This window comes from Elaeis guineensis, chromosome 6 (assembly GCF_000442705.2).
Source record: "Elaeis guineensis isolate ETL-2024a chromosome 6, EG11, whole genome shotgun sequence".
Taxonomy (NCBI): domain Eukaryota; kingdom Viridiplantae; phylum Streptophyta; class Magnoliopsida; order Arecales; family Arecaceae; genus Elaeis; species Elaeis guineensis.
The window spans coordinates 124,023,451-124,049,533 of NC_025998.2; the positions used below are offsets into that span (position 1 = coordinate 124,023,451).

General features: G+C 37.1%; 3 protein-coding genes across 4 annotated transcripts; all 3 read left to right on the forward strand.

Annotated features, from left to right (window-relative positions):
• Positions 1 to 4,538: 4,538 nt before the first annotated feature.
• Positions 4,539 to 10,649, forward strand: LOC105060037 (uncharacterized). Of its 2 annotated transcripts, XM_010943616.4 has the most exons (12): positions 4,539 to 4,839; positions 5,014 to 5,142; positions 5,392 to 5,461; positions 5,840 to 5,923; positions 6,854 to 6,970; positions 7,433 to 7,876; positions 7,985 to 8,391; positions 8,712 to 8,811; positions 8,919 to 8,978; positions 9,087 to 9,173; positions 9,631 to 9,759; positions 10,128 to 10,649. In XM_010943616.4, exons 2-12 carry the CDS (start codon positions 5,099 to 5,101, stop codon positions 10,440 to 10,442), a joined length of 1,857 nt encoding a protein of 618 aa, XP_010941918.1. In that variant the 5' UTR covers positions 4,539 to 4,839; positions 5,014 to 5,098; the 3' UTR covers positions 10,443 to 10,649. The 2 variants fall into 2 exon arrangements, with proteins under 2 accessions (XP_010941918.1, XP_073115817.1); XM_073259716.1 differs by lacking the exon at positions 4,539 to 4,839 and having other exon boundaries at positions 5,074 to 5,142; positions 5,668 to 5,923.
• A 1,140-nt stretch (positions 10,650 to 11,789) lies between these two features.
• LOC105060036 (plastid division protein PDV2) lies at positions 11,790 to 18,707 on the forward strand. Its single transcript, XM_010943615.4, has 2 exons — positions 11,790 to 12,234; positions 17,922 to 18,707. The coding sequence occupies exons 1-2, from the start codon at positions 11,989 to 11,991 to the stop codon at positions 18,579 to 18,581; spliced, it is 906 nt and encodes a 301-aa protein (XP_010941917.1). The 5' UTR covers positions 11,790 to 11,988; the 3' UTR covers positions 18,582 to 18,707.
• A 1,495-nt stretch (positions 18,708 to 20,202) lies between these two features.
• Positions 20,203 to 25,592, forward strand: LOC105060035 (anaerobic nitrite reductase NSHB1). The gene is made up of 4 exons (XM_010943614.4): positions 20,203 to 20,408; positions 20,703 to 20,817; positions 23,873 to 23,989; positions 25,205 to 25,592. The coding sequence occupies exons 1-4, from the start codon at positions 20,296 to 20,298 to the stop codon at positions 25,346 to 25,348; spliced, it is 489 nt and encodes a 162-aa protein (XP_010941916.1). The 5' UTR covers positions 20,203 to 20,295; the 3' UTR covers positions 25,349 to 25,592.
• Positions 25,593 to 26,083: the final 491 nt, after the last annotated feature.

Sequence of the window (26,083 nt, forward strand, 5' to 3'; positions counted from 1 at the left end):
TGATGCTGATCGTTTCTTTTTGTTTTTGATGGCTTAATCAACTGACGGAGCTTTGGAACATTAATTTCATTGAGGTTTACCGTTTTAGGATTAGAATCTATATCGATCATTTTATTACAGCATCGGCATACGGTATAGTACTGAGATGGTGAGACGTATCAAATATCGATGTGGTATGAGATTGCATCTGTTCGGTACTGATATCATATGAGATTGTCTTGTATGATATTGTATTGATCGGTGCATCAAATCTTGATTTTCACTTCTGGATCTTTAAAATCTAATTTGAGATATGGTAAGACAAATCTACATGAATCTTCTAAGGAATGGTGTGTTTTATGATTCATTAGATCCCAGGCAATATTGGCAATGTGGATGCTGTCAGTCATTGTCATTCCATGTTGCGTTGGGAAGTGAGATTCTTATCCATAGGAACTGTGCGAAACACTATAGCAAGGAATCATGTGGGCTGTGCTGCTACAATGTTATGTCGTGCCTCATTACAGTTGAGGTGGGTAGCTCGGTACCACATGTACAGAGTGGATAATTCATCTTTAAAACCAAACCACACCGGTTGGTTAAACCAGTTTTGTTGGAACATGAGCTGGTTTAGTATCTAAAAAACTGCATCAATTGTGTGAGAAATTATATCCTATATTATGTGGTGGTGCACCACGTCAATCACTTTTATCCCATTCCTATGGGCTAATCATCAAGATAAATGCAAGATGAATGGAGCTTATAGTAGGTGCAACATGAGGTGAACGCGTTGGAGGGTATAATTTCTCAAATTGTGTAAATCTGAAAGCTAGGGTGAAGTACACTTTTCAGTGGATGTGGGTAGCCACTGCTGTGTTTTATCCTTAGGAAACCAACAAAACTCCAATGAGATGCCACTCATGTGCATCCAAGCATCTTTGTAACCATTCATCTCAGAGTTTACTTCATGCTCTTCGCTTTGTCCTTGATATGAGCTGTATTTGTAAATGATCATGACATGTGCGCCGGTCTCATCATTGCCATGTAATCATGAACCAACCATACCATGTGAGTCGATTTCCAGCAGCTAGATCTTTCATTTTTATCATTAGCAGACTTTTATTCTGGTCTTAACTGCAATTGTAAGTCTCATCTTATTGTAATACAAAATATTTGGTTGTCGCTCGCGTGGCTTTGCTCCACCTTTATCCGTCCCTTTCCTCAAATACACTCTTTTTTTCTAATTGGTACAATCCTCTTCTCGGTCCTGGCTCCTTTCCTTTAACCAATAGAACCACCGGGAGTGACTGCAATTATCACTCCACAGATATTTACAAAAAACTAATTGTGATCTTAGTCATTGTTTTGCATTAATGCGCCAAACTTTGATACTATTTCAAGAATTCAGTTTGCAGGGATACACAACTCTATATATCGCACTAGAAATATCTTCTGCATCTTGATTATTTAGAAAAATTAAATAGTAACATAATCATTCAGAGTTGATATCAAGTTCATTACTAAAGAGCAGCACTATAGCATTTTCTTTCTAGTTAATTATGCTCCATAAAAATCTTTATGACCATTACTTAACAACTTTGCACTATAGCATTGCGTTGTTGCTTCATAGGGTGAAGAGGATCCAAGAAAGTGGTAGATAGACTTGTGCTGAGGACTGGTATTGGACTCTCTTTTGCCATCACCTTGGCAGCGTACCCCACCATTTGACTCCTTGTCTAATTTCTTTTGAAAAGTTCTCTTATCGTTTCCGTTGAACAAAGTCCAACGCGTGGCCATGTATTCTATCCGTAAAATATTTCAACTTTGGTTCAAAAGTGGAGGAAAATACACGCTTTTGCCGTCTGCTTTGGCCTCGAAGATCCGAAAGCTCTCTCTTTCACTTCCCTTCGCTTCTCTTCACTGCTCGTCAATCAAGCACACATTCCCCTGAGAGCTTCGTGACACACCGGGAGAAGAGATCTTTGAGCTCTTCTTGCTTCACAGTCTTTCTTTTCTTCTTTATCTCCCTTTAGTTTTGTTGGTACTTGTGATGGATGACCTTTTAAACTTTAGTATTTCGCATGAATTATTTTTTATGCTTTTTCTCTTATGTAGACACGTTCCTGGAAAACGAAAAGAAACTTCTCTAAAGAGATTCTAATTTTCTATCCTTGAATTGTTGGAGTAACTCTCCAGTTTTGATCGATCTAAATTGCCATGATTTCCATTGTGGGGGACTTAATCTTGGAATCGTGACAGAAGAATTTAAGAGGTGAGCATGAAACTTTTTTTCTCCTTCTAACATTAAAATTTGTATGTTGATGTCAGTAAGAAGGTCAGTAATAAAAAGACTAGGCTTGTATCAGTTAAATTTTGGGGAAAGTACACTTGAGATTCGGTTGCCTTTGACCTTGGAGTAAAGAACAACAGAACTACAAAATTCTAGGCAGATCTTAGATAAGATTTATCTTAGTGCATGACTACATTGCATATGAGCATCTTTCTGGATCTCAATATAAAACGCTTAGCTGCGAAAAGAGTTCTTTATCCATGGGATAACTGAATTAAAAGTTTCTCACCATCAGCTTCATTATTACATGAAACTAAGAGTATGTCTGTCAGTCTTTTGTATTCTGATCATCCTCTATCCTGTTGTTGTTGCGTTGCAATAAAATAATTTATTGCAAAGACAATTAAGTTCTATGACTTGGGCACCCGGCTTCAAAATCTAGATGCAGAAGATTAAATATGTTTGTCGGTCTTAAATTTGTAATATGTAATGGAAATCTGAAGTACCATAAGTTGTCCAAACTGTAGCATTGTTGAAATAGGGACTTCTCATCTAGCTCTTGTATGCACAGTTTGTAGACTGAAAATATTTTGCAACATCATGAAAAGAAAAAAAAAAAATTCAGGAAACTTCATTGACAAAATAAACTAGCAGTAGCTTTGGCATTAGTAGAATAGCATATGAAAACTAAAGGTGAGTTTATAATATACATGTCTATATGTCTGTAATGCTTGACAGTGTCAACGTATCTTTCGATCAAGGAAGTAATTAGTTAAAGAATTAATGCTTAATATGATGTCCTGAAGAAGGAACGAAATTACCTTCTCAAGGACTAATGGTAGGACTACATTGGGATATGAAAATTTACTCAGGGAAATGTGCTTGTAAAGGTGATTGAAGGCATTGATGTCATCTACTTTCGGCTAAATGAGGTTACTTTACATTGAACCATACTTCTTGACATGCTGGTAACTATTTTGCAAAATGAGGATATGGTTTGTTTTCCAGACCTAATGCAGCTGTCCCAAAATTTGCAATCTGATAACATGACAAGAAATTTGCTTAGGATTTGATTTAGAATGTCAAAAAATGTATCAAAAGAAATTGATACAAGAAAACTATGGTTCAAGGTCTCATAGTAACACTAACGTGGTGACTGATGGAAGCAAAGAAGATAGTTAAACATTTTGTTCAATAACATCTTGTTCAATAGAGGATGACAGGACCCGGTCCTACTAGTGGTAGCAGCAGTCACGATCCATATAAAATAAATGGTGGGATTCTCAGCCCTCCCTTCTCCCTCTCAAAAAAAGGGAAAAAATCCATACAAAATAGGCAGTAAAGAAACCCATTTTTCCAGCTAGATCATGTCAGTTCCCATTCTATTCTAAGAGTATACCCAGGCTTGCATAGGATCTCAACGTGCAAAGCTACAAAGTCATGTGGTGACAGGAAGACTTTGGCTATTTTCTTCTGCGTAATCCAATGGGACTTTAAAAAGCTGTACTTTTTTTCCCATCACTTGAGGGAAAAGGGACTGTGTTGCTGACCTCTTTGCTCACATTGTCTCTTGCCTTGGTATTGCAAAAGGCCAAGCCTGCCTACATCATTTAAAAAATTGATTCTTTGACAAACAATAAGCTCTCTCGAACAGAAGACAACTTAGGTATCTTAAGCTTTTTTAGGAGTTTGTTAGCCCAAAGCAAGAGGAAAAACCCAATAGAGCTAGTTCCCTTTAAAGTACCCAATGCCACCTTTATCCCTCACTTTCATCCCTTTTGAGGGTTGTTTATCTTTACTTTTTCTCCTTTAAAAAGTTTTTAACGTTCTCCGGCTAAAACCCCCTTGTCTTTAATGCTGAGCAATCTAGTTTAGGGGTCTAGACTATAAAACATGTATAGATAAAGTAATCAGCATTCCTGGCCCTCATCCATTTATATTGTCACATTTTAGATTTTAATGAATGTTGTGTCACTGAAAAACTGGGAGTGTAGTGGCATTTCGGTCAAAACTTGGTTTTAAATTTTCATTACATAAATGCTCAAATATTTGAATTTAGAACCAACATTTTTATTACTTATTAGTAACTGAAATTTTGCTGATAGATTTTAACTTGACCAGACAAACATCAGTTCCCACAGGTAGCCAAACTTGGTTTATGTTGTCAAACTTCTAATAAGCTTGTGTCAGTAAAGAAGTGCAAAAGAGTGTTTCCATGATATTTGTTGCTACTATTGTACTAGTGGCTCTCCATATAAAGCCTACCTTTATTAATCTATTTTTCCAAAAGGAAATTAAAAGTTAAGGCATTTTAGAGTGTGTCATGGTCAAATATCTCCTTTCAGGAGTGTTTATGCGCCTCTAAGCGTGGCAGTTCAGCTCTTTCCTGTGCTGGGCTTAGACCTTTCTATATCATTGTTTGATTGGTGGGAATGCTTTCGGTGGTGGCTTTGCACGCTGCAAAGAATGTTGGATTTTGATGGGAAGTAGGGATATCCAAAGACCAGTTTGGCCCCTGGATCACTGGCTTCGGTTCTCCTGGCTGCTAAAGTGCTAACCAACCCGTTTTGGCAAGTAACTTACATTTCTCTCTCAGTCAAGGATGTCAGTAACTTAGATGTCTTCATTCTGCTTCCATGCTGTTCCTTATTTACTTTTGATAAAGCATTCCTGTGTCGTGGCTAAATGCCAGAAGAGTGTCCTCTCTTGTACCCCACTCACAGAAGGTTTGGTGATATTTTCAGCTGTTTCTCACAATCTAAGCTATTGAGGAAAGCTATGACATCCAAATACAAGAGGTGAAATGCTACAAGCCTTTTTCTGGAGGAAATGAATTCCAGCAAGATGTCTTCAAGGCATAAGCGCTCCAAGAGGTAGCTGATCTATAAAAATCTGTTTCTACTATTATTTTTCTCTCTTTTTGTTGTCAGTGGTTCTTCAAGGAATCCAAAGGCTTTTGGGAAAGTGGAAGGTTGGTTATTTTAGCTAGAAAATGGTGGAAGTGGTCAGGAGTTTTACCCCGAAAATATATGGTGTTTGTAGATGTGCATCTGGTTTTTTTGACAGATTCTGCATTGATTCTAGATGCACCCTTGCTAATAATTGTTATTTTGTAATGGCAGTGATTCTGAAAGGAGAATTAGGGAAGGTAAATTGGATTCTTCATCGAAAGCCATTCATCACATTAAGCTGGTAAAACTCTTGTCATCATTCCCTCCATTAAGCTGGTAACATTTCGTATATCATGAATGCTGGGATTTTTAGCTTGCATATGCTGAGGAACCTAAAACTTATTTTCAATTACTCCATTTGTAAAGGTGTTAAGCTTTGGGGATTTTAGACTTCTACCTGAAACTTTACCTTATTTTCTTCCATGCTTGTCGCTTTTGGTTTTGAAGGAACTTTTTAAGTCACATGTTAACTGGAAAAGATGGTGTTCTGAAGACGGTGCCATGGCGGCAATAAGGCTTTATTTAATCGGATTAGGAGTGAATTTTCTTCTCTATGATCAGCTTAGGTTTTTTCAATAGAATAAATGATAGATATTTATTTATTTGATTTGAGTTTTAGGAAAAGGGAAATGCCATGGGAGATTTTGACGTGAAGAAGAAACCACTGCCTGATGCTGAGATCCAGGATTCTTTGAAACAAGAGGTATGCAATGGAACCTATAGCTCTCTGAAATAAGAATACTGGGATTTTTTTTCCTTACTAAGCTGTTTAACATCTTCATCTGACTGTCAATATTTGATTTTCTGTTAAGTCCTCTCAAATATCAACTCTCATTTGGACTGCCCAATGTGGCCTAGTATTCTTCAGCTCCATTGGCTTATTGCCAACTCAGTCATTAATCATTTACTTTTCAATTATGACTGTAGAAAGGCTGTGATCATATGAACATCAAGCACTGGATGTTCAAAAGACAAAATCATTGGTCAAGTTTATCATTTTTTGAACACTGAATGTTTCTTGACCATGGATGGCTTTAAATTTTGGTTTTCTTTTCTATTTCTTAATGAGTTTGATACTATTTTATTTAACTAATAGGAAAGTATTGTAAAGCCTAGATTTAAACAATGTGTCATACATATATGGACATTAGGCTTTGTTCTTTTTTCCAAGAGTTTTCTGATTCTGATTAGACCTTGCAACATTTCAAATGAAATATCAAGAAGCGATTGGATCCTTCTCCTCCTCAGGAACCACACCCTGTATTTCAAATGCAAATTTCTCTAGCAACATGTGAAGAAAGATTTACTCAAATCACCTTTATTGTACAGTGGTCATGTCCTTGTTTTGGGTGGAAACCATGTGATGCTCTTGTTGCTTCGGAGCTCTTCTTCTTGGCAGCAGATAATGTTCTTTAAATTAAACTGTTGCCAGGCCATATGAGAAGCTGTAGCTTCTCATTTGGTTTGATGAAAACAGTGGGAATTGTTGACAGAGCTCCACACATTTTGAGCACTGGACACGAAATTTCTTCTGATAATGAAATTGCTTAATGATCATGGTAGGTTTTATGAAGTCAATTCATGTTATCTCTGCATACTAATTGTTATGCCATATTCTGTCGGTGCTCCGCAGATTCTGCAACTTGAGAAACGACTACAGGATCAGTTAATGGTGCGTGGTTCTCTAGAAAAAGCATTGGGATTTAAGTCTTCTGCTCTTAATTCTTCAAATGATACGTTGATGCCAAAGGTAGCTCTTTGCTGTTTTCTATCTTAAATGTTCACTTTCCTTTATAACCACCCAGTTGCAGGAGTCAGTCTGATGAGGTTTTTGCTGTCACATAGACATCTTGAGTTTTGGGTGAGCGGGGTCTTAGATGCTGTCATAAATATTGTTTTCTTTTTGTTGTTTTCATAAGAATATGTCCTATTGCTTATGTTGACCCACTTGACTCTCTAGATTATTTGATGGAATAAAACAACTTTTGTGAGATAATTTCTACGTTTTTTTTTTTGCTTGTTCATTTGTGGCATAACACCAAGATTGGCTTTTGCTCAAGCCTTCGACTTAAAAACTTATATTATCAATTCTGTTGCTGAATTTGGATTCATTTATGAACTTGTATTGTGTGCATCTTGGCTTAATATCTTTTTGTAATTATTGTATCTTGTTCTTGGCAAGTTAAATGATACCACCTTTATTTGCTCTCAGCCTGCTAAGGAACTGATAAGGGAGATTGCCGTTTTAGAGTTAGAAGTTACGTACTTGGAGCAGTATCTGCTATCACTCTATCGAAAAGCTTTTGACCAACAAATATCCACAATATCTCCCTCCTCTGTTGGAGAGAGATCAAAAAAGCTATCAAGCACCCAACCAGCGCTAGTTCAAGAATCTGCAAAGCTAGGCATCTCATATAACAGACAAAATCCAGCAGTTCAATCTGATCGGATACAGCTCCCTCGAGAATGGGTTATCAATGCAGAGAGTGAAGCTTATGAAGTCAAGAGCCAGGAAAAGCTAGCTGGTCCTGGTGTTCACTGGAGCCATTCGTCGCTTTCGCAACGTGCAGTTTGTTCAGCTAGAATATCACCTTCAGAAGAAAGTCTAGCTAGAGCTCTTTATTCATGCCACTCTCAACCTTTGTCTTTTCTCAAGGTAACTAGACGTTTGCTTATCACTGGATGGTCTATCACTTTTGTTACTACCAACTGTAAGACTACCTGAAATTTCTTCTTGTTTGGGATTTTGATTGTTACTGCACAGGAAAAACGGAATGCTGCTTCAGGTGTGACCCGCTTAGCAGAATATCTTGGTACTCACTTAGCTGATCATGTTCCCGAGACTCCTAATAAACTTTCTGAGAATATGGTGAGATGCATGGGTGCTATATATTGCAAACTCGCTGACCCTCCTTTAGTTCATCATGGATACCCATCTTCTCCAACTTCATCCTTTTCATCGATGAGTGCGCTATCCCCTCATTATTTGGAAGATATGTGGACTCCTGTCTATCAAAGAGAATGTACTCTGGATGCTCGGTTAATAAATCCTTTCCGAGTTGAAGGATTAAAAGAGTTTAGTGGACCGTACAATGCGATGGCAGAGGTGTCTTTGATTTGTAGGGATCGTCGGAGGTTGAAAGATATTGAAAACATGCTACAAAATTATAAGTGAGTATCCTGATTATGATATTATCAGTTTGTGTCATGTGTATGAAATTATTAGCTGTTGTATAAAATACTATTTTGGCTGATCTATTTATTATGTTTAATCCTGTTTTATTTCATTTTTCTGCTTAGATTTGTTTTCGCCTGCTCATCTCTACCAAAGCATTTAAAAAAATAGAGATATTCAAATTGATGACATAACTAGTCTCTTCGAGAAACCACATTTTTACCACTGTTCTATACCTTTGGTGATTAACCATAACCCTTAAGAAGGCAATCCATTAACTGTGTGCTATTCTAACCATATGTTTTCATTTGTTCAGGTATATAATTCTCCGGTTGGAAACAGTTGATCCAAGAAAGATGAAGAATGAAGAAAAGCTTGCCTTTTGGATCAACATACACAATGCTTTAATGATGCATGTAATGATTTACCTATTGTTGTAAAACCTCCATCATGTTGTTTCTATCTTTGATGTATAATCTTTCTTGCCCTCTATGAGTGGTACTAATTTGTGCTCCCTCTGCAGGCACATTTGGAATATGGCATTCCACAAAACAATGCAAAAAAGGCATCACTTCTCATCAAGGTAAATGCAAAGGCAATTGGCAAAGATTTTAACCTCCCAAAACAGAAGTGTGTTTAGCTGAGTGATTAGAGAGTGACAAATATCCTCATTATGATCACTTCACCACAGGCTACATGCATAGTAGGTGGTCGCTCTGTAAGTGCAGCAACAATACAGGGTTCAATTCTAGGATGCCAAATAAATTGTCCTGGACAGGTGTGTCCCATATCCTTCTCGATATATGTATATGTTTCTTTGAAATTTTGCAACTTTAACATAAACGATGCTCACATTCATGCTTTCTGAAATGCCTCTCTTCAGTAGTGGTAATTGTTTCAGTTCCAAGTTATGCATCTATCATGCCAAAGAAGTTTCATACTGACATAATTCTTATTGTAACTAAAAAGAGTAACTGAAATTCTTAACCATTTTTGGAGAAAGTTTAACATCAACAAACTAGTTAGGTTTTCTAGTTTCTAAGAGATATAAATGATTATCTAGCAGTACTTCCAGAGCAGAAGACAACTATTTGTTTACTGTCTGCTGGAAAATTAGCTATGGCAAAGTTAAAAGACCTCTCACTTGCCACACTACTAATTGAACTGCTAACATCAAGAAACAATTCAAAATGAGGCTAATTTTTTTTTTTTTTTTATTATTTTTTTATTTGTAGTGGCTTCGGACATTTTTCTATCCAAGGATGAAGTATAAAGCTGGTGATGGGTGGCAAGCCTATGCAATTAAGCAACCAGAACCGCTCCTACGCTTTGCACTTTGTTCAGGAAGCCTTTCTGATCCTGCAGTAAGATTTTACATTTAGTCCTGCTATGTTTTAAATTTAGACTGTATGAGCGCAAATAAGAAAGAAGGATTGATCTGCATCATCCTACATTCTTTTAATAGCCTGAGATAAAGTAGTCTTAATGTGGATTGCAGTTCCTCAGGTTATCTCCTACAATATTGTTTAAACATTACCATATATTGTTAAAATCTTGATTAATGAGAAAACTTAATGTTCTGCTTCTATTTAGAATTCAGACCACCTGATATCCATTTTAGAATTATTTATGACTAATATTCAATTAGTACTGAAAAAATTTACTAACTCGGTAAAACTAGTGCTAGTGTTAGTCTCTTCTGATGAAACTGGAGTTGCATTTTGATCTTCAGGTTCGAATATATACTTCCAAGAGATTGTCTCAACAAATGGAAGCTGCAAAAGAAGAATTTATTCGTGCATCGGTCGCTATTTGCAAGGAGCAGAAGATCCTTCTGCCAAAGATGATTGATGCATATGCTAAAGACACAAAATTAAGTTCACAGAGTTTGGTGGATGTGATTCAACGCCATCTTCCTGAGAGTCTTAGGATGGCCATGCAGCGATGCCAACAAGGAAGAGCAAACAAGTTCATCGAATGGATACCTTACAACCACACTTTTCGGTATCTTCTATCAAGAGAATTAGTTTTTCCTCAGATTAACTGACAAAATGCATCACTAAGATAGGAAAAAAGGCTTGGGAATTTGTGTGTGTGTATGTGTGTTAGAATGAGATGAGTTGAGTGTTTACTTTTATTCTTTCTTTTTAATTTATTTTTTTGTACAAGAAGAGTTGATACAAGTGTACATAAAGGCTACATACTGTATTATTGTATATAAATCAATTTTTAAATCAATTAATTTTGACACAAACTTTGATCCCAAAGGTAGAATATCATTGGTTTTCCTGCACTAAAGTGGTAGATGCATCTAGATTACTTTAGCTAATGGAGTCATTTATATTTGTTTTTTTTGTCTGCAATTTCAACTGCTGCAATAGGAATTGCAGCTGCAATTGGAAGTATGGAAACTCCACTCTAACCTGTCAAGGCCTGATGAGGATTGCCGGCATCTGTAGACATTACTGTCTTGGTAGCTGTTATTCATTGGGACAAACAAAATAACAATGGTGCCAAATTAAATATCAGGAGATGATGGAATGTGCTATAAAGACAACATAGAGAGCATATTGGGAGCAAATACATGAAGATTTAATATAAATTTAAAGAGTATCAAGAAAATGCTATCCCAAACCGGTGCATATACATGATTTACTCATGCACTTGATCCTGTGCCAAGGACCATCAGTCTGTACATGCATTCAGTGGTACACTAATTGACTTGCTTGGCAATTGTAAGATACAATTGTCCAAGAGATCCTTGTTCCCGACCCTAACTATAGCTTTGGATTGCCTTAGCTTTGCATGAACCAAAGCACAATTAGTGATAATATGCTGAAGGAAAATTCCTTGGGACTCCCGCTATATGCACATGAAAAAATCTTTGCACCTGGTAATGCTTAGTATTCAAATATTCAACTGCATCATTCTTATGTGCGCTGTTCCCCTCACCGCCTGGCAGAACTTTTTTGTGTACATGGAATGAGAGCCCTCTAGCATTATGGGATCTTAATTGTAACACAAGATTTAAATAACAACTACCATAATATTATAGAGGGAGATATTATAATTTTATGGACCCTCAGTTATTATATGTGTGTGTGTGTGCGTGTGTATTTATATATATAATAACCCAAAGGAAAAAGAAAAATGATGAGTTTTTATTCAGTGTACATTAATTTGGAAAAATAATATCATCATTCCTCTATTATATTCTATTATAATACAATTGTTGTTATTTTAGTATTAAAAAGTTTCATACCACACACTGTAGTTATAAAAAAGTTCGATATGTCATTATGAAATTTGTTTATTGGCTATTATACATAGACGAGACAAGACTATATAATTATTGATTAATTATAAAGTCAGAGATTATTTGATCGGCCAATGTCGTCCGGGGCGAGCCGGTCCTCGCTCACCAGTCACCATTCATCGCGGCCGAGGACTCGGAGCCTCTCCTTTCTCGAAGTCCAAACAAACTACTACCTCTCGGGCGAGAAATATATGAAAGTCGTGAAGCCGCTCTTTGTCCGGTTCTCGCAGCTTCCTGTCCACTGTAGAGAGAGAGTGGGGGAAAGGATTCGAGGGCTATGGAGGGAGAGGAGATAGGGCTGGTGCTGGCCCGAGCATCGGATCTCCGCGCCAAGATCAGCAACTGCATCGATCGGAGCGGCGGGGATCGAGACCGGGAAGCCGATCCTGGTGGCGGTGGAACGGCGGCGGCGGGGGCGGCGGTGGAGGAGGAGGTGGGGGAGGAAGAAGAGGAGGAGGAAGAGAGCCTTCTTAGCATTCGTGATGCACTCGAGTCACTGGAGCGGCATCTCGGTGCCCTGCAGGTATTCATCTCTTTCTCCGCTGTTATTGTTCTTTCGATGTCTGATGTTTTTAGAAGGTTCTGCGTGTAGGATTTCTTTATGTTTTGATTCAAAAAGTAAAAATAAAAAATAAAACATATATTTTAAGTGCAGCAGGTCTGCGGAGACGTCCTAAAGATGACATTTTTTTGGATCTTTTGAATGATTAGACGTGATAGGATTTTGTTACAGATTATACAAGGGGAGTACGTTAAATTGAAGGTGTCAATCGAGGCCTCAGGGGGGAGATCTAGGTTGGGTATGAGCGAGAGAGGGATTCTATTGGATTTATATCTGAGAATAGAGAAGAAATGCAAAAGTAGGTGTCAAGGTTTTTTCTGAGTCGGTTTAGTGAAGATCATAAGGCATTAGTAGAGGTGCAGAGTACTTTAAGAATGGTGGTTGCTAGAAATAGCAAACAACCCAACTCCTGCCACGAGGTTTGACGCAATCAAGACTATAAAATCACATATTCATGGCGAAGCATTGGATAAGCAAGCTATTCCAACAAACTTCTAAATTGAGCCTTTATTTCTTGATTTTGTGTCATGATGAGTCTTTTAGTTAAGTCTGCTGGTTCTGGGAGAAGAAGTCTGCTATTCATTCACTTGACATCCAACAAGAAACATATATCTTAGGCATGCTTTTGTTTTTCCCTCCTAATCATTTTGGTAGATATATAATTTGACACATTCTTTTCTTCCTCTTTTAAAAATAATATATAAATTGTGCACAGTCTTTCACCATAGGAAAGTTTGATTCCTTGGTAACACTGATTTCTTCACTAACCCTTCATTATGTATTAAATATTCACCATTAAGTGAATCTTCAGCATTATTATCCTCAAAGTTCAACCTTTTCAAGCTTGTCTCATCATTTTAGATGGATTCTTTACACTAAATTGGACATTTCTTTCAAATGCAATCATTTTGTACTGCACATAAAATTGGGCTATTTAGTAGCCACAGACCTTTGTGTTCTTATTTTGGCTTTAGAATTGTAGATATTAAGGTGAATCAAGGTTTAAAAGGTCCAGTCGATCTTGGTCTGCTTTGGAGGTGCTAGATTAAACCAAGGAGAAATCAAGTCCTGGTAAAAAATCAGGTTATCTGGTTGTCATTTGTTTGTACCCGCCGATATCAATTGGATCGATGATTGGGACTAGTGGTGCCAATGAGGATGAATCAAGAAAAAGAGGGGTGTGTGTATGCATATTTGTGTATAAATGTACATATGTGTGTGCATGTATATATGTGTCTATGTGTCGATATATATCTATGTATATGTGTGTGTATGTATGTACGTATGTGTATAGTCAGCCCACCGAGAGACTAGACCCATTGTGGGCCTTAGTCTCCAGACTAAAGGCCCAAGAAGAGGCCTTGTGCTAGTACATCATCTAAGTACAACTCACTCCTAACAAGGAAGGGGAGAAAAGAGAAAGAAGGGGAGAGATGGCCTAGATTATGGACACCATAAACTCATACCAAATTGGTGCCAGTACTGGCACCATAGATCCAATCATTGGCTCAAAAAACCTATCCTAATCATCAACTATGACAAATAATCGCTATAGACCCTCTATATAACTATCAGAAATGACAAATGCTAGAAGAGAGAAAATGAGAAATATAAAAGGCTTCCCAATGAATTACTAGCATACCAACTGCCCACAATTTTCAGGATGATACCATTCTAGCAGCATTGCGACCCAATCCCCAATTGATACCCGGTCTAGAACCACACTTCAAACCTTGATATATAATATTGTTAATGTTGTTCTTGATGTTTGCACAGAGTCTCCATTTGTCATGCTTCAATTTCTTTGCATGGAATAGATGGAGTGCTTTCATAAATTGGTCAATACAAATGTATTATTAATTAATTACTTGAATGCCAAAATCACCAATATGCTCCCTCCAGTCGGCTTCTTCTTGCTTTTATATATGAATGTAATGCTCTTCTTGCTTTGCTTTTATTCATGGCCTATTTTTATAGCCCCATGATAACCTGCTTTACTAAAGTTATTAAAGCAAGTTACTTCTTGCTTTTATGTATGAGGCTCTTGTTTGTCCTTAAGTTTGTATCGGAAGATTTAACCATTTGGTGTGGTCATGATGGAGCTAAAATCAGGTTTGATACTGAAATTGTATCCATATAATCTTTTATGAATTAAGATGCTAATTTGTTAAAGCTATTGAAAGTTGGGTTAGTGTATATTATATTGGTACTTACTATCAACAAGTCAAGGAAAGAAAAACCTGTCGTGTTTGGGAAAGAAGATAGTTTGGAGTCTCTTCACTATATGGTGCTTAAGTCAAACTCAAAAGGATTGTGACTAATGATTAAAGCAGAAGCCCCTCATTACAAGAGATGAAAGCATTCTAAAACTTTAGCCTCCAACCAAGTATAAAATATCTTTCGGATTTTGGTAATCTTCATATAGTATCGATAATTGCAACAATTAAAACATCCAAAATTTCAAAAAGCTACTGCCAATAAAAAATGAGGTAACTAAATGTAGATTAATTGTTCAAAATACTCTATGAGAATGATAGTACTAGTAAAAAACCAAGAGCAAAGGGGAATTATCCATTGATTAACATTCTCGACAAGCTTTTAGTTGTGTGGATAAGTCACTGACAGTTGTAATCCACAAAATCAAGATGTGAATGACTGATAATAATAGCAAAAGCCCTTAATGGCAACTTGAAGAACCATGAACATATATGAAAAGGATGCTCTGTTTCTAAGCTTGGTGATGAGCAGCTTCTATGGTTCGTGAAAAAGCTACCATTATTTATAGAACAAGCAAAAAATAAATAAATAAATAAATAAAGAGCATAGAGAGGAGCTACATACCATGGTCCATGAATTAACTAAAACCTGAAATATATAAAAATATTCTGTGTACAATATTTTCTCTATTTTTTGAAAAATCATAAATAGATATTTTTTGGAGATGAAACTGGATGTTAGATCAATATAAATGTCAAATCAGTCTCAACTTAAAATACTAAGTATGAGAATTATAGTACTAAGATTACCTTTCAAGATTAAATAAATTAAATTAAAAAAAATAAACGTGGCAATACACCAAAAGGTGTTATGATCATCATTAGTAATATCTTGTAATCCATGACCTGGATCTTATGATCCAAATAAAAATAACAGTATATACTCAAGTTCACATCTTGGAATTAGGATCTTTTAGGATTGTAAGGATCTATGTCCCTCCCTTTATTTCTTTCCTTTTTCTTCTTCTTTCCTTCCTTCCTTTCTTTCTTTCTTTCATTTTCTTCTTCATTCCTTCTTTTATTTCTTTCCTTTTAAATATCCATAAATCTTAAAATAATCCTCAAAAACCAAAAAATTGAAATAACCAAAAAAAAAAAGCTGTATCGGTGCATTTGTGTACTGAGAGGCAGTACAATATGGTCTGGTACCATACCATACTAATCAGGTAGCAGCATGGCGCCCGATCTTGAAACTACAGCTTTACAAACTGATCCAGTCTTCTTCTTCCCAGTGCTTCTTATCTTTGCCTCATGGATATGTGAACATGTTTATTTGGTTACTCCTTTTCTTTATTGCTCCAACTTAAATCTTCTTAATAATTGTTTCTACAAGGCCAATTAGATATCATGGGTTATCAATTTTAAAGTATTTCATTATGCTTATCAATTTTTCTAACTCTCTGTCTGTAATTTTCTAAGTGCTGCACTAAAATCTGCTTCTGCTCTCACTTTCTTCAATTAGAATTTTTGATATTGTGTTTCTAACATTGTTTTAACTCTAAATTTTTCTTGCTTAGGAATGTATCCTTGTTCCAGTGTTCTTTTTTTTTTTTTTGGTAAGAAAAATGGGGTGAGGGGGGCTCACCGGCATAGCAATCCCCTCTGGGCTTGACCATGAGGCTCCCACCCCACTGAGTTAATGTTCGATGCGGGGAGCAATAAGCGCAATCCCCTCCCCACCATGCTCGAGAGGGGACTCCAAGTCAGGTGAGTACGTCACCCTCGGCCCCACCTCATCTGCCCCCACCCACACACGGCAGACCAGAAACCGCATCTGCCCCCACCCGCACAGGCATCGGGGATAAATCTTCTCATTTAATCGACTGCGCATGGCCTTGGACCTGTGACGCGCGGAGCAGATGCCAAGGCCCGTTCCGCATGGGCTACCACCGCGGTGGTGTTCCAATGTTCTTTAAACTACTAAATTCATCTCATAATTGAGGAAAAGTTTTCAGCAATTGATCAAGCTTACACCAAGTGATGCCCTTAGAAGAAAATAGTGTAACATTTTTTATCCATGTACTCGGAACTAATCTTGCTTATCAAGCCTCAATGAACTAAATGACTTAGGTTGTGCTTATCCATGAATAAACATATAGCACTCTATGACTCTTCTGTGGATATTTTGGCAATTGGAGGAACGAATTGAACTTCGTGTGACAGCCGACATCAAGTTCTAATTCCATGCTTTCCTAAAAAAACTGAATATAATATAACCTATTTAATTGCAGAAGTTGTTCATTTTGATCACACATGACATGTCATACAAATTATGTTTCTGACTTGGAACTAAGATCAAATGTATTACCTACTACTTCTATTGTGTACCGTTATATTTAATTATTCAAGAATTGCACAAGAATCTTGAAAGTGAAATGACATGTTTGACAGTTTTTTTTCCCATTAGAAAATTAACCTTTACCATGTAACAAACTGAAATGGTCCTTTGTCTAGATATATCTATTTATCCTTGTTGTCAAGTTTAACCATCCAGCCCTACCCTTCAGTTATGATGACGTACAATTATGTGAAGTCCGGACCCTTTTTGGTGGGCGAATGATCAACCGACCTATTTATGAGATAATCAATCGTATGTCTTTTTTGAAGGTGTTAAAAGTTATTTGCTATATTTGTCTCACTGATGTTACCTTCTTAATATATGTTTTGTTTGCATAAGAAGCATCACTTGAGTGAGCATTGTTGGTTGATGTATATAGCAACATTTATACTCATGTCGGTGCTTATGTTAATCTTTTATGGGGCATCCGTTAGGCTTTTAGGGATTCTCAAATAGTTTGTTAGAGCGTGGCTGCATGATCATGCCATTTGCTATTTGTAAGTACAGCATGTTTCTGAAGAGCAGACCTTGGTGTAATGATAAGGAGGTTGCTCGATTATGACCTGGGTAGCAGAAGTTCAAAACACAGAAAGAGCCTCTCCATGTATGGGTATAAGGTTGCATTCATCGGACTCTCCCCACACCCCATGGTGACAGAAGCCTTATGCTCCAGGGCGCCCATTTTTTTCTCTCAAAAAACTACTTGTTTCTCATGTTTATGTTTGGTGGATTTGCAGTACGTTGTACCTTTATGCCTAATAAAGTAGCATATAACTCATGTCCTGGTTTATTATCATGCTTATAGGTTGTTGTGTTATCCATTTCCAGTTTCCACGCTAAGGGTCGCCGGAACTTGGGAAAATTTTCTATTGTGCAATCTTCTTCTAACATGGATCTCCTCTGAAACTTTCAGATCAAATTTGTTTGGTGATGGTCTCTAATGAATTAAAATAACGTATATCTCCCTAGAAACTGGTAAAAACACTCCCTTTACATCTATTTAGAAGGTTTTTACTTCTTTCTGCTGTGCACAGGCTCTGCAACAGCAACAAAGATATGAGAGAGAAACGATTCTAGCCCAGATTGATCGCAGCCGGATGGTATTACTTAGCAAACTCAAGGAGTACAAAGGGGAGGACTTAGAAGTGATTCATGAAGCCACTGCCTTTGCTGGTGAAACTGTTGATCATGATGATGGACTCATCCTCCCTCCATACCCCAGTCACCTACCTGACTTGTTCGTTCTGGATGATCTCTGTCCTTCTTCCCACTTCCCTAATAAGTACAAGCTTTGTCAAAATGGGTTGACAGCTGATCACATCCGTGAAACCAAGAGGATCATGGTTGAATCAGAAAAGAACCAGAGCCCTCACCAGGGGAACAGAAACCCACCAAGAGGATTAAGATTTGCTTTTGGATTGGTAGCCAAGTCTGTGATAACATTTGTTAGTGTCATGTCTATCCTAAGCTTAGCCGGTTACAAGCCAATGCATATAAAAGGAGCCATTCAGTTCCAAGCCCTGCAGTTGTTCGGTAAGCCAGCAGAAGAGGAAAGACAGGATTCTATTCAGTGCCCCCCTGGGAAAATTCTGGTGATTGAAGATGGGAAGCCACGTTGTCTTGTTAAAGAGCGAATTGAAATACCATTTGAGTCAGATGTTTCAGCTCCAAAAATAAGTTATGGATTTGGATGAGAAGTTCTTAGATAAGAAGTTCAGTTTGCTTAGTTATGCTTCTTTAGTACAGCAGAACTTTTGTAAAGCAGAACTTTCACACTTTTTGCATATGAGTGCAGTTGGCCTTTATCTTGTGCAGGAATATATCTAGTTGCTATGATACCCCATGGGCCTGGGTGTGATTACGTTTTCTGGATGGTAAGTTTCCCATGAAAAGTCTAGAGAACTATGCAAACTTATACAAAATGATAGCAGGACTCGTTACGCAGAGTTGTGCCTCTGGACCAAAGTAGATGTACAGGCATTGCTTATTTCCTTGCATTTAACTTAGATCTTAAAACTGGACTCGTCTCTTGAAATGTTTATTGGTGGGAAGAACTTAACGGGGATTTTTGTATATCAAAAAATGTATGATTTTCGCATATGTATTCTATGAAAGCAAACATTTCAAAGTTGGTTGACATGGAGAATGCCAGTCATTTTGGCTGTGTCCTAGCGGGTATTGAATCCAAGATTAAAATAATCCGGCTTTCTTAATAGAATCAGGCCATGAGTTCCTTTCAGATGAAGAAAATTAAAATGCTAAGCAATGAATAATGTTATTTACATATATTATATATTATATTATATTATGTCCCAACCAATGCAGTCTGCTCTGTCTCCTTCCGCAAGTCACTTTCCCTTCCCTGATGACCAAAACTTTTCAAGTTACCAAGCAATTACCGGACTCAGCACATGTAAAATTACAAAATTTTGCTTGTTTCACTCTTTGGGAGTAAGATTAAAAGATTCAAGAAATGCAGCTTAGAAAGATTTTATAATTACAATGTATAAGTAATGGAGTTCTAATTTATTAATAAATATTTTAAATTACATAATTTTGTTTTTGACTTTGTAGTTTGTAGTTGGTATCCACATTTCATATACATGTATAGTGTTAATTATTTATAAATATTTTGTTACATCTGTATGGTCGCCATTTCTCCTAAAAGCCCGATAGCCTCTGCAGTCCAGTGACAGCGATGTTATACATCTTCTAACATGTAACACCTTTTTGTGAGATTTCCTCGCAATTCTGTAAACTTATATAATAACATGTGAATATATTTTTCTATTAGAAGATGTACTAATGCATTTTATGTTACTTATGCGCTGCTTCATAGAACGATATCATAAACAAAGTCCAGGTAGAGAAGGTTATCAATTATTTGGGGTATACCCAAGGTGGTATCATACTCCCTTGCTCAACCAAAATTTCAAGGTCACCGGTACCTGTCAGATGCTATCAACCAAGAAACAGTAGTAGCATATTTAATTAGCTTCTATCATTAGCCCAACCATTCCAATTTCAATTCCCTTGCTCCCCAAGCTCTTATCACTTCCCTAATCATCCAAAGTATCCCACATACAAATATTGAGAGTCTTCCATCAGAGGCATCACACGCGCTCATAATCTACTTGGTGAAATAAGGAGTAAGATGCTCGTGGGAGCTGTCAGACATGGTGCTAACATGAGACATCATGATTTCATGATTTGATCATCAAAACCTGGTGCCACGTTGAAGGACACGTGCACTACCTCTTGACCTCTTGGTTCTACCAGGCCTTTAAAGGCCACCCCGACCCCCACCCCCCAACAAAATAAAAACAAAAATCCTCTGAATCCCTCCAGCACCTTTTCTCGGTCTATTTAAACACTTCACTACAAGGAAGCTCAGCAAAGAGATCGAAAATGGAGGAATCACCAGCGATATCCTTCGGCGAAGAGCAAGAGTCTTTTGTGCTGAAGTCATGGACTGTGATGAAGAAGGATGCAGCAGCAATCTCTCTGAAGTTTTTCATGAGGTATCTTCCCATTTCTTCTCCCATCTTCTCATACTTATTTCTTATGATTAGACTGTTGGATTTCATTCCCTTAAGGTGGCCTGAAAAATTACGTACTTTTTGAGTTATATCTTCTCAAAATTTAAAATACCTTTAAGATCATAAAAATTTGAGGACATAATTGAATATAGGATCTTTTGCAGCGATAAAATCCAACATATGCTTTCTTTTATGATCCTTTCTTGTACTTAATTTCTATCAATAATTCTCTTGCAAGTTTATAATTTTGTTGCTGAGCATTATGTGTTCATATAGGATCTTTGAGATTGCACCTTCAGCAACGCAGTTGTTCTCTTTCCTGCGCGACTCCAACGTGTCCCTGGACAAAAACCCAAAGCTTAAAAGCCATGCCATGGCGGTCTTCGCTATGGTATCTGTTCTGAACTTTATCCTCTACCTCTTATTGCTTGTGGTGGTGAGGAATAGAGATAGTAGAGCTCTCATGGGGCTTGCATCATGATATCCGCTAAGAAAGGTAATGCTAGGGTGCGGCCTGTGATGGCTGTGAGGTCTGGGAAGTGCTGTGATTCATGGAGGTTGGTGGAATCACGAGCTACCACCCTAAGATCTTTTTTTGAGGATAAGGGAGGCTGGCAAAGCAGCCACCCGTTGCTCTCTCTGTGATTGGACCGGTGCCGCATGCTAATTTGTCACCAAGAAATAAGTAGGAAGATATTTTATTTGGAGCGATTGAACTGGGCCAGACCCAAATTGATGCCTGTTAACATTATCCGGCCCATTTTCATCCCTATTCTTCCAAGTAGTAAAAACAAGAGCGTGATAACTCAAAGAACAACCAAGCTCAATCTTACAGATGGGGGATATCCCGGCCATCATGTCTTGTTTCCGTGAGAAAACAGATTGTTGGGGGATACCCACCGACCGACCGACCGACTGGCGTCCCGATCAACTGCCCGACTGACCGACGAACGTACCGACCGATTGACGGTCGGACCGACCGACCGACCGACACCGACGGACGACTCCGACTGGCTGACCGACCGACCGACGGCCGGGGGCGCCCGACTGACAGACGCCACTACCGGCCATTCAACGGTCCATCGCCGACTGAGGATATGTCGGGCGTATCTTTCCCGACCGGCCGAACCCAGAGGTCTGACGGCCGACTCATATGAAACTCGCCGACCGACGGAGGAACCCGACGCCACTCTGCTGGCCGCCGACCTAGGGTCGGCCGACTCCTCCAACCGCCGTACAGCCGCCAGACCTTGTCAGTTCTGACAGCAACATGCGGCACGGCCGTTTTGGGGCATTGTCCTGCCAGAGGCATTGTCAACCCTGATGATTTGACAGCCCCCACGGCGATGTGACATCTTCACGGCGACCCTGACAGTCTACAGTGAGTTGACAGTTCCTCACTTGTCCGCGCCATTAATGACGGCGCCATACCATGCTCCACTATATATACCGGGGAAGGCAACAGTGCAAGGGATCGATCCGCCCGTCTCTCCCACAAACGCAGGCTCGCTCCTCTCTCTCTCTTTCTCTCTTTCTCAGAGCTCTCCGTCTACATTTCACTGTTGTCCAGTCACCTCTCTGACTTGACCGTCGAAGGGTCCCCGCCGGAGCCGCCTCCGGTCAGTGCGGACTTCCTTTTGCAGGTGCACGCTTCCCGGCGATCGGGCGACGAGGCGATTGGCCGCAACACAGATAAAGAAGGAGGAGGAAAGAAAAGAAAGAAGGATGAGAAAAAGGAAATAAGAGGAAGAGAAGAAGAGGAAAAGGAAAGGAATGAAAGATAGGTCTGAAACTAGATCGGATATAGATATCCATATCCATATTTATTTTTTCTGACGAATATAAATATGAATATGGATATTATTCGAATATAAAAATTTAGATTTATATTTATTTTAAATAGATACAGAAATAATTTGGATATTAGAAGTACGGATATAAGTTGAATAATTAAACTTTATGGCTATAAAATCAAAGATATTAATAAATAGATAATAAATTAAGTTAATAGCATGTTTATATGGTTATATATATTTTTTAAAAAATAATAAGTATTGTATAAAATTATATAAGATTGCAGATAGATTTAAATATTTGGATATAAATTAGATAGTTATCTATCCATATCCATATCAATTTTTTTTGATAGATATGGATACAGATACGGATATTAATTAGATCCTTAAATTTTTATTCATATTCTAATAAATTTGAATATAAAAATGTATCCGAATAGCTATTATCTATACTACTTTCATCCCTAATGAAGAGAAAAGAAGAAAAGGTATGGAAAAAAAGAAGAGGAGTAAAAAAGAAAGTATAGAAGAGAAGAAGGGAAGGGAAAAATAAGCAAAGGTAAAGAAAAGAAGGAAGGAAAAAAAAAAGAAATACGGAGAAAGAAAGAAAAAAAGAAGGAAGAAATAAGAAAAGAAGAAAAGAAGAAAGAAATTATTAAAAAATAAATAAATGAAGAAAGTGAGGAAAAAAAGAAGAGAGGAAGGGAGGTAAAGGATACATAATCGGAACTCACGGAAGGTGCGATATCAAAATATCTCTTTTTTTTTTTTTTTTGGAGAAATGAGATGTTCCTACTCCACAGAATTTAAATTCTTGAGAGAAAATTTATCAATAATCTCCTAAATTGGAGTTAGTGTAATGTGGACATGATAGTTTTGCAAATTTTTGAACACCTACCCATGTGATGTGGCTGGCATAATAAGTCTGATTTTCAGTGTCATGGAAGCACAATTTGCTAGTGGAGTTAAGTGCAGCATGTAAATCAAGAGATGATTTTGTAATACACATGGGATGGTTTTGCAAATTTTTGAACATCTAACCATGTGATGTCGGTGGTATGACATGTCAGATTTTAAGTGTTATGAAAGCACAATTTGCTGGTGGAGTTAAGTGAAACTGGTAAATCAAGAGATGATTTTTTGACTAGCTCAATGCAATTCAACTCCAAAAGAAAGAAAAATCTCATGAGATTTTAGTCACTTTGAGTTATCTCTGGATTCACATCTTGAATTGAATCTCTAAAAAATGACCAATGTAATTGTGAAAAACAAAGAAGGTTTAATAGGGCATTCTGAAGATAGGATACATTCATTAACCAGGACCTAATGATGATACTAACATGATTAATTCAATACATTGATTGATATGAAGTTCATAATTCAAAAAAAAAAAAATATTATATGTACAAAAACTGCATATCCCATTTTCTGTAGCTCAAATGTTTTTGTAGAATCACAGAAATTTCAGAAAAATGCCATAACCAAAAGGCTAATAAAAGTATGGATAATACTGGTACACAAAAAACAGTAACTTAGAAAATTTTTACCAAAGAAGCAATCTATTCATCTGTCGTTTGTTTCTTTTTGACATGGCCCGCTATCTTCCATATCTTCACTAAATTTGATCTTTCTTTTTAATTCTGGGTGCAGACCTGTGAGTCAGCAGTGCAACTGCGGAAAGCTGGCAAAGTTACATTGAGGGAAGCAACCCTGAAGAAGCTGGGCGACACTCATTCCAAGTTTGGTCTGGTTGATGAACATTTCGAGGTAAAATTAATTGGCCCGGATTTATGAGCTGTTCATAACCTATTGAAAGGTAACAGGGATGTTAGAAACACTCGAACTACAGCCATCTGAAAGTCCTGCAAGTGTGCATAAAAAACTTATAAATGTCTTGGAAATGGATTGGAATCAAGCATATCCTGACCCTTAAATCATTAATACAACAAGATGTTGGATCTCACAATGTCACATGCAGAGAAATTATAAAATGAATTACTTTTAGCTTAGCAATGAGATGATAAAACCCATAGTTGTGTCTTTAGGTAATTGTTGACTGAAGCAAGGACAATGAAAAACAAAACCCGTTCTTTGGTAGATAAATAGCATGAAAAAGTCAACCAATTTTTTTATTGACCAACTTATTTATGTTTATCTTTATTCTCATATTTTTTAAGATGCATAAGTTATTTTTTCATGAATAATATTTATCCATCAAATAAGAGAAAATCTTATCCACCTAGAGAATGGATAAATCAATTTTTCATCAATCAATAAAGTAGACATTTATTCTTAAGATATACCGTCTTCATTTCTAATATCTTCATTATTCAATATTCAATAACTTGGTTGTCCACTTTCTCTAAAAAATATTATGAAAAATATCGATAAATTTTACCAACTTACCCATGAAAGTAGTAATGTAAAAGAATATGGATAACGGATTTTGAAGCAACTTTTCCATATGTAAAAGAATATGGATAAATTTTTTTATCTAAATATTATCTGAAAAATATTTATCTAAGAAAATTTAGATTTGTTGGTAAATTTTTTACTCACAAAAGAATAGGCCCTTAAACAAAATATAAATGGGCCAGCCCAGAGGCCTTTGTTAACCTTGGGATATTTTATTCCTGGTATAATAATATGTTCACCCATTCACATCCCTTGTGAAGCACCAAATGCGAAGAAATCAGGGATTATTTCCTAATTGACCAATGATTTGCATAATACGGTTTGACTATAAAATCTGATGCATAGTCTTGTCATAATGATAAGAAACTATATACTAAGACAAAATGAAGAAAAATATGTGACAAATATTTAACAAAACTATGAAAAAAAAAATACTTATAAGAATGTTCCCTCTTGATAAAGAGGGCTACCAAAGTGCAGCATTCCTTCCATATATTCTCTTGTTTGAGATTAGATCTTTCTTGTTAATTAGTGTAAGCTGATAATGATCTGCTAATGGCCATACAGGTTGTAAAGTCTGCACTATTAGACACAATAAAAGATGCAGTTCCAGACATGTGGTGCCCAGAAATGAAAACTGCATGGGGGCAAGCTTATGATCATCTGGGTGCAGCTATCAAAGCAGAGATGAAGCCTCTGCCCTCCTCCTAGGGTTATGCTGGCTTCGATATGTATATTTTGATTGATCCTCTTAGAGTACCATGATGCAAGGTCTTAATGCTGCTTTTAGATCATGGTAGCCTGGTTTTGAATTGCCACATATTGTCCATCATCATGTTTTGTATGTTTATTATGGTGTCTTTCCTGAACTTGTATGAATTTATCATGACAAATTAGATGTGGATGCTAGATTGTCATTATTTTGAAAAAAACTCTTAACAAAGAGGGTTCTTTCTCTATGTTGTAGCAAGATATCAATAAACAAAAAATCGAAGAGATAAAGAATAATGCAAACACACAGGATTTACATGAAAAATTTTTAAATCAAGAAAAAAATCACGGGCGGAGAAAGACGAAGATTTTCAGTATCTTTTAATCGTGGAGATTACGGACTAGAAGAGAAAAAAAAAATACTAGAAAAATACTCACATTTTCAAGACAACATATCTCGTCAAAATAGATACATCGAGATATAATCAGAATCTGATTGGATTCATACCGCAGGCTACGCTCCGCCCAACAAGCTGGAAAGATCCTTATTATCTCTATGATCAGTGCTAATCTAAATATAAGACATCTCTACACTCTAGCAATGAAAGCATCGATAACCCAAAAAAAAAAAAAAAAAAGAAAATGTAAAGCTACAATGGAGCTGAGCTGCATCAGCGATTCATGGTAAGATTGATCAAGGGGTGGAAAAGTTTTACAAAGTTAAATTTCTAGACT

Bases quoted from the DNA above. Each gene is read 5' to 3' on its own strand.
- LOC105060035 (XM_010943614.4), top strand. From the start codon at position 20,296: ATGGAGGAATCACCAGCGATATCCTTCGGCGAAGAGCAAGAGTCTTTT. The intron at 20,409-20,702 runs GTATCTTCCCAT...GTGTTCATATAG, and splicing joins TCTCTGAAGTTTTTCATGAG to GATCTTTGAGATTGCACCTT. The intron at 23,990-25,204 runs GTAAAATTAATT...ATGGCCATACAG, and splicing joins TGGTTGATGAACATTTCGAG to GTTGTAAAGTCTGCACTATT.
- LOC105060037 (XM_010943616.4), top strand. From the start codon at position 5,099: ATGAATTCCAGCAAGATGTCTTCAAGGCATAAGCGCTCCAAGAG. The intron at 7,877-7,984 runs GTAACTAGACGT...GTTACTGCACAG, and splicing joins AACCTTTGTCTTTTCTCAAG to GAAAAACGGAATGCTGCTTC. The intron at 9,760-10,127 runs GTAAGATTTTAC...TTTGATCTTCAG, and splicing joins GAAGCCTTTCTGATCCTGCA to GTTCGAATATATACTTCCAA.
- LOC105060036 (XM_010943615.4), top strand. From the start codon at position 11,989: ATGGAGGGAGAGGAGATAGGGCTGGTGCTGGCCCGAGCATCGGATCTC. The intron at 12,235-17,921 runs GTATTCATCTCT...TGCTGTGCACAG, and splicing joins GGCATCTCGGTGCCCTGCAG to GCTCTGCAACAGCAACAAAG.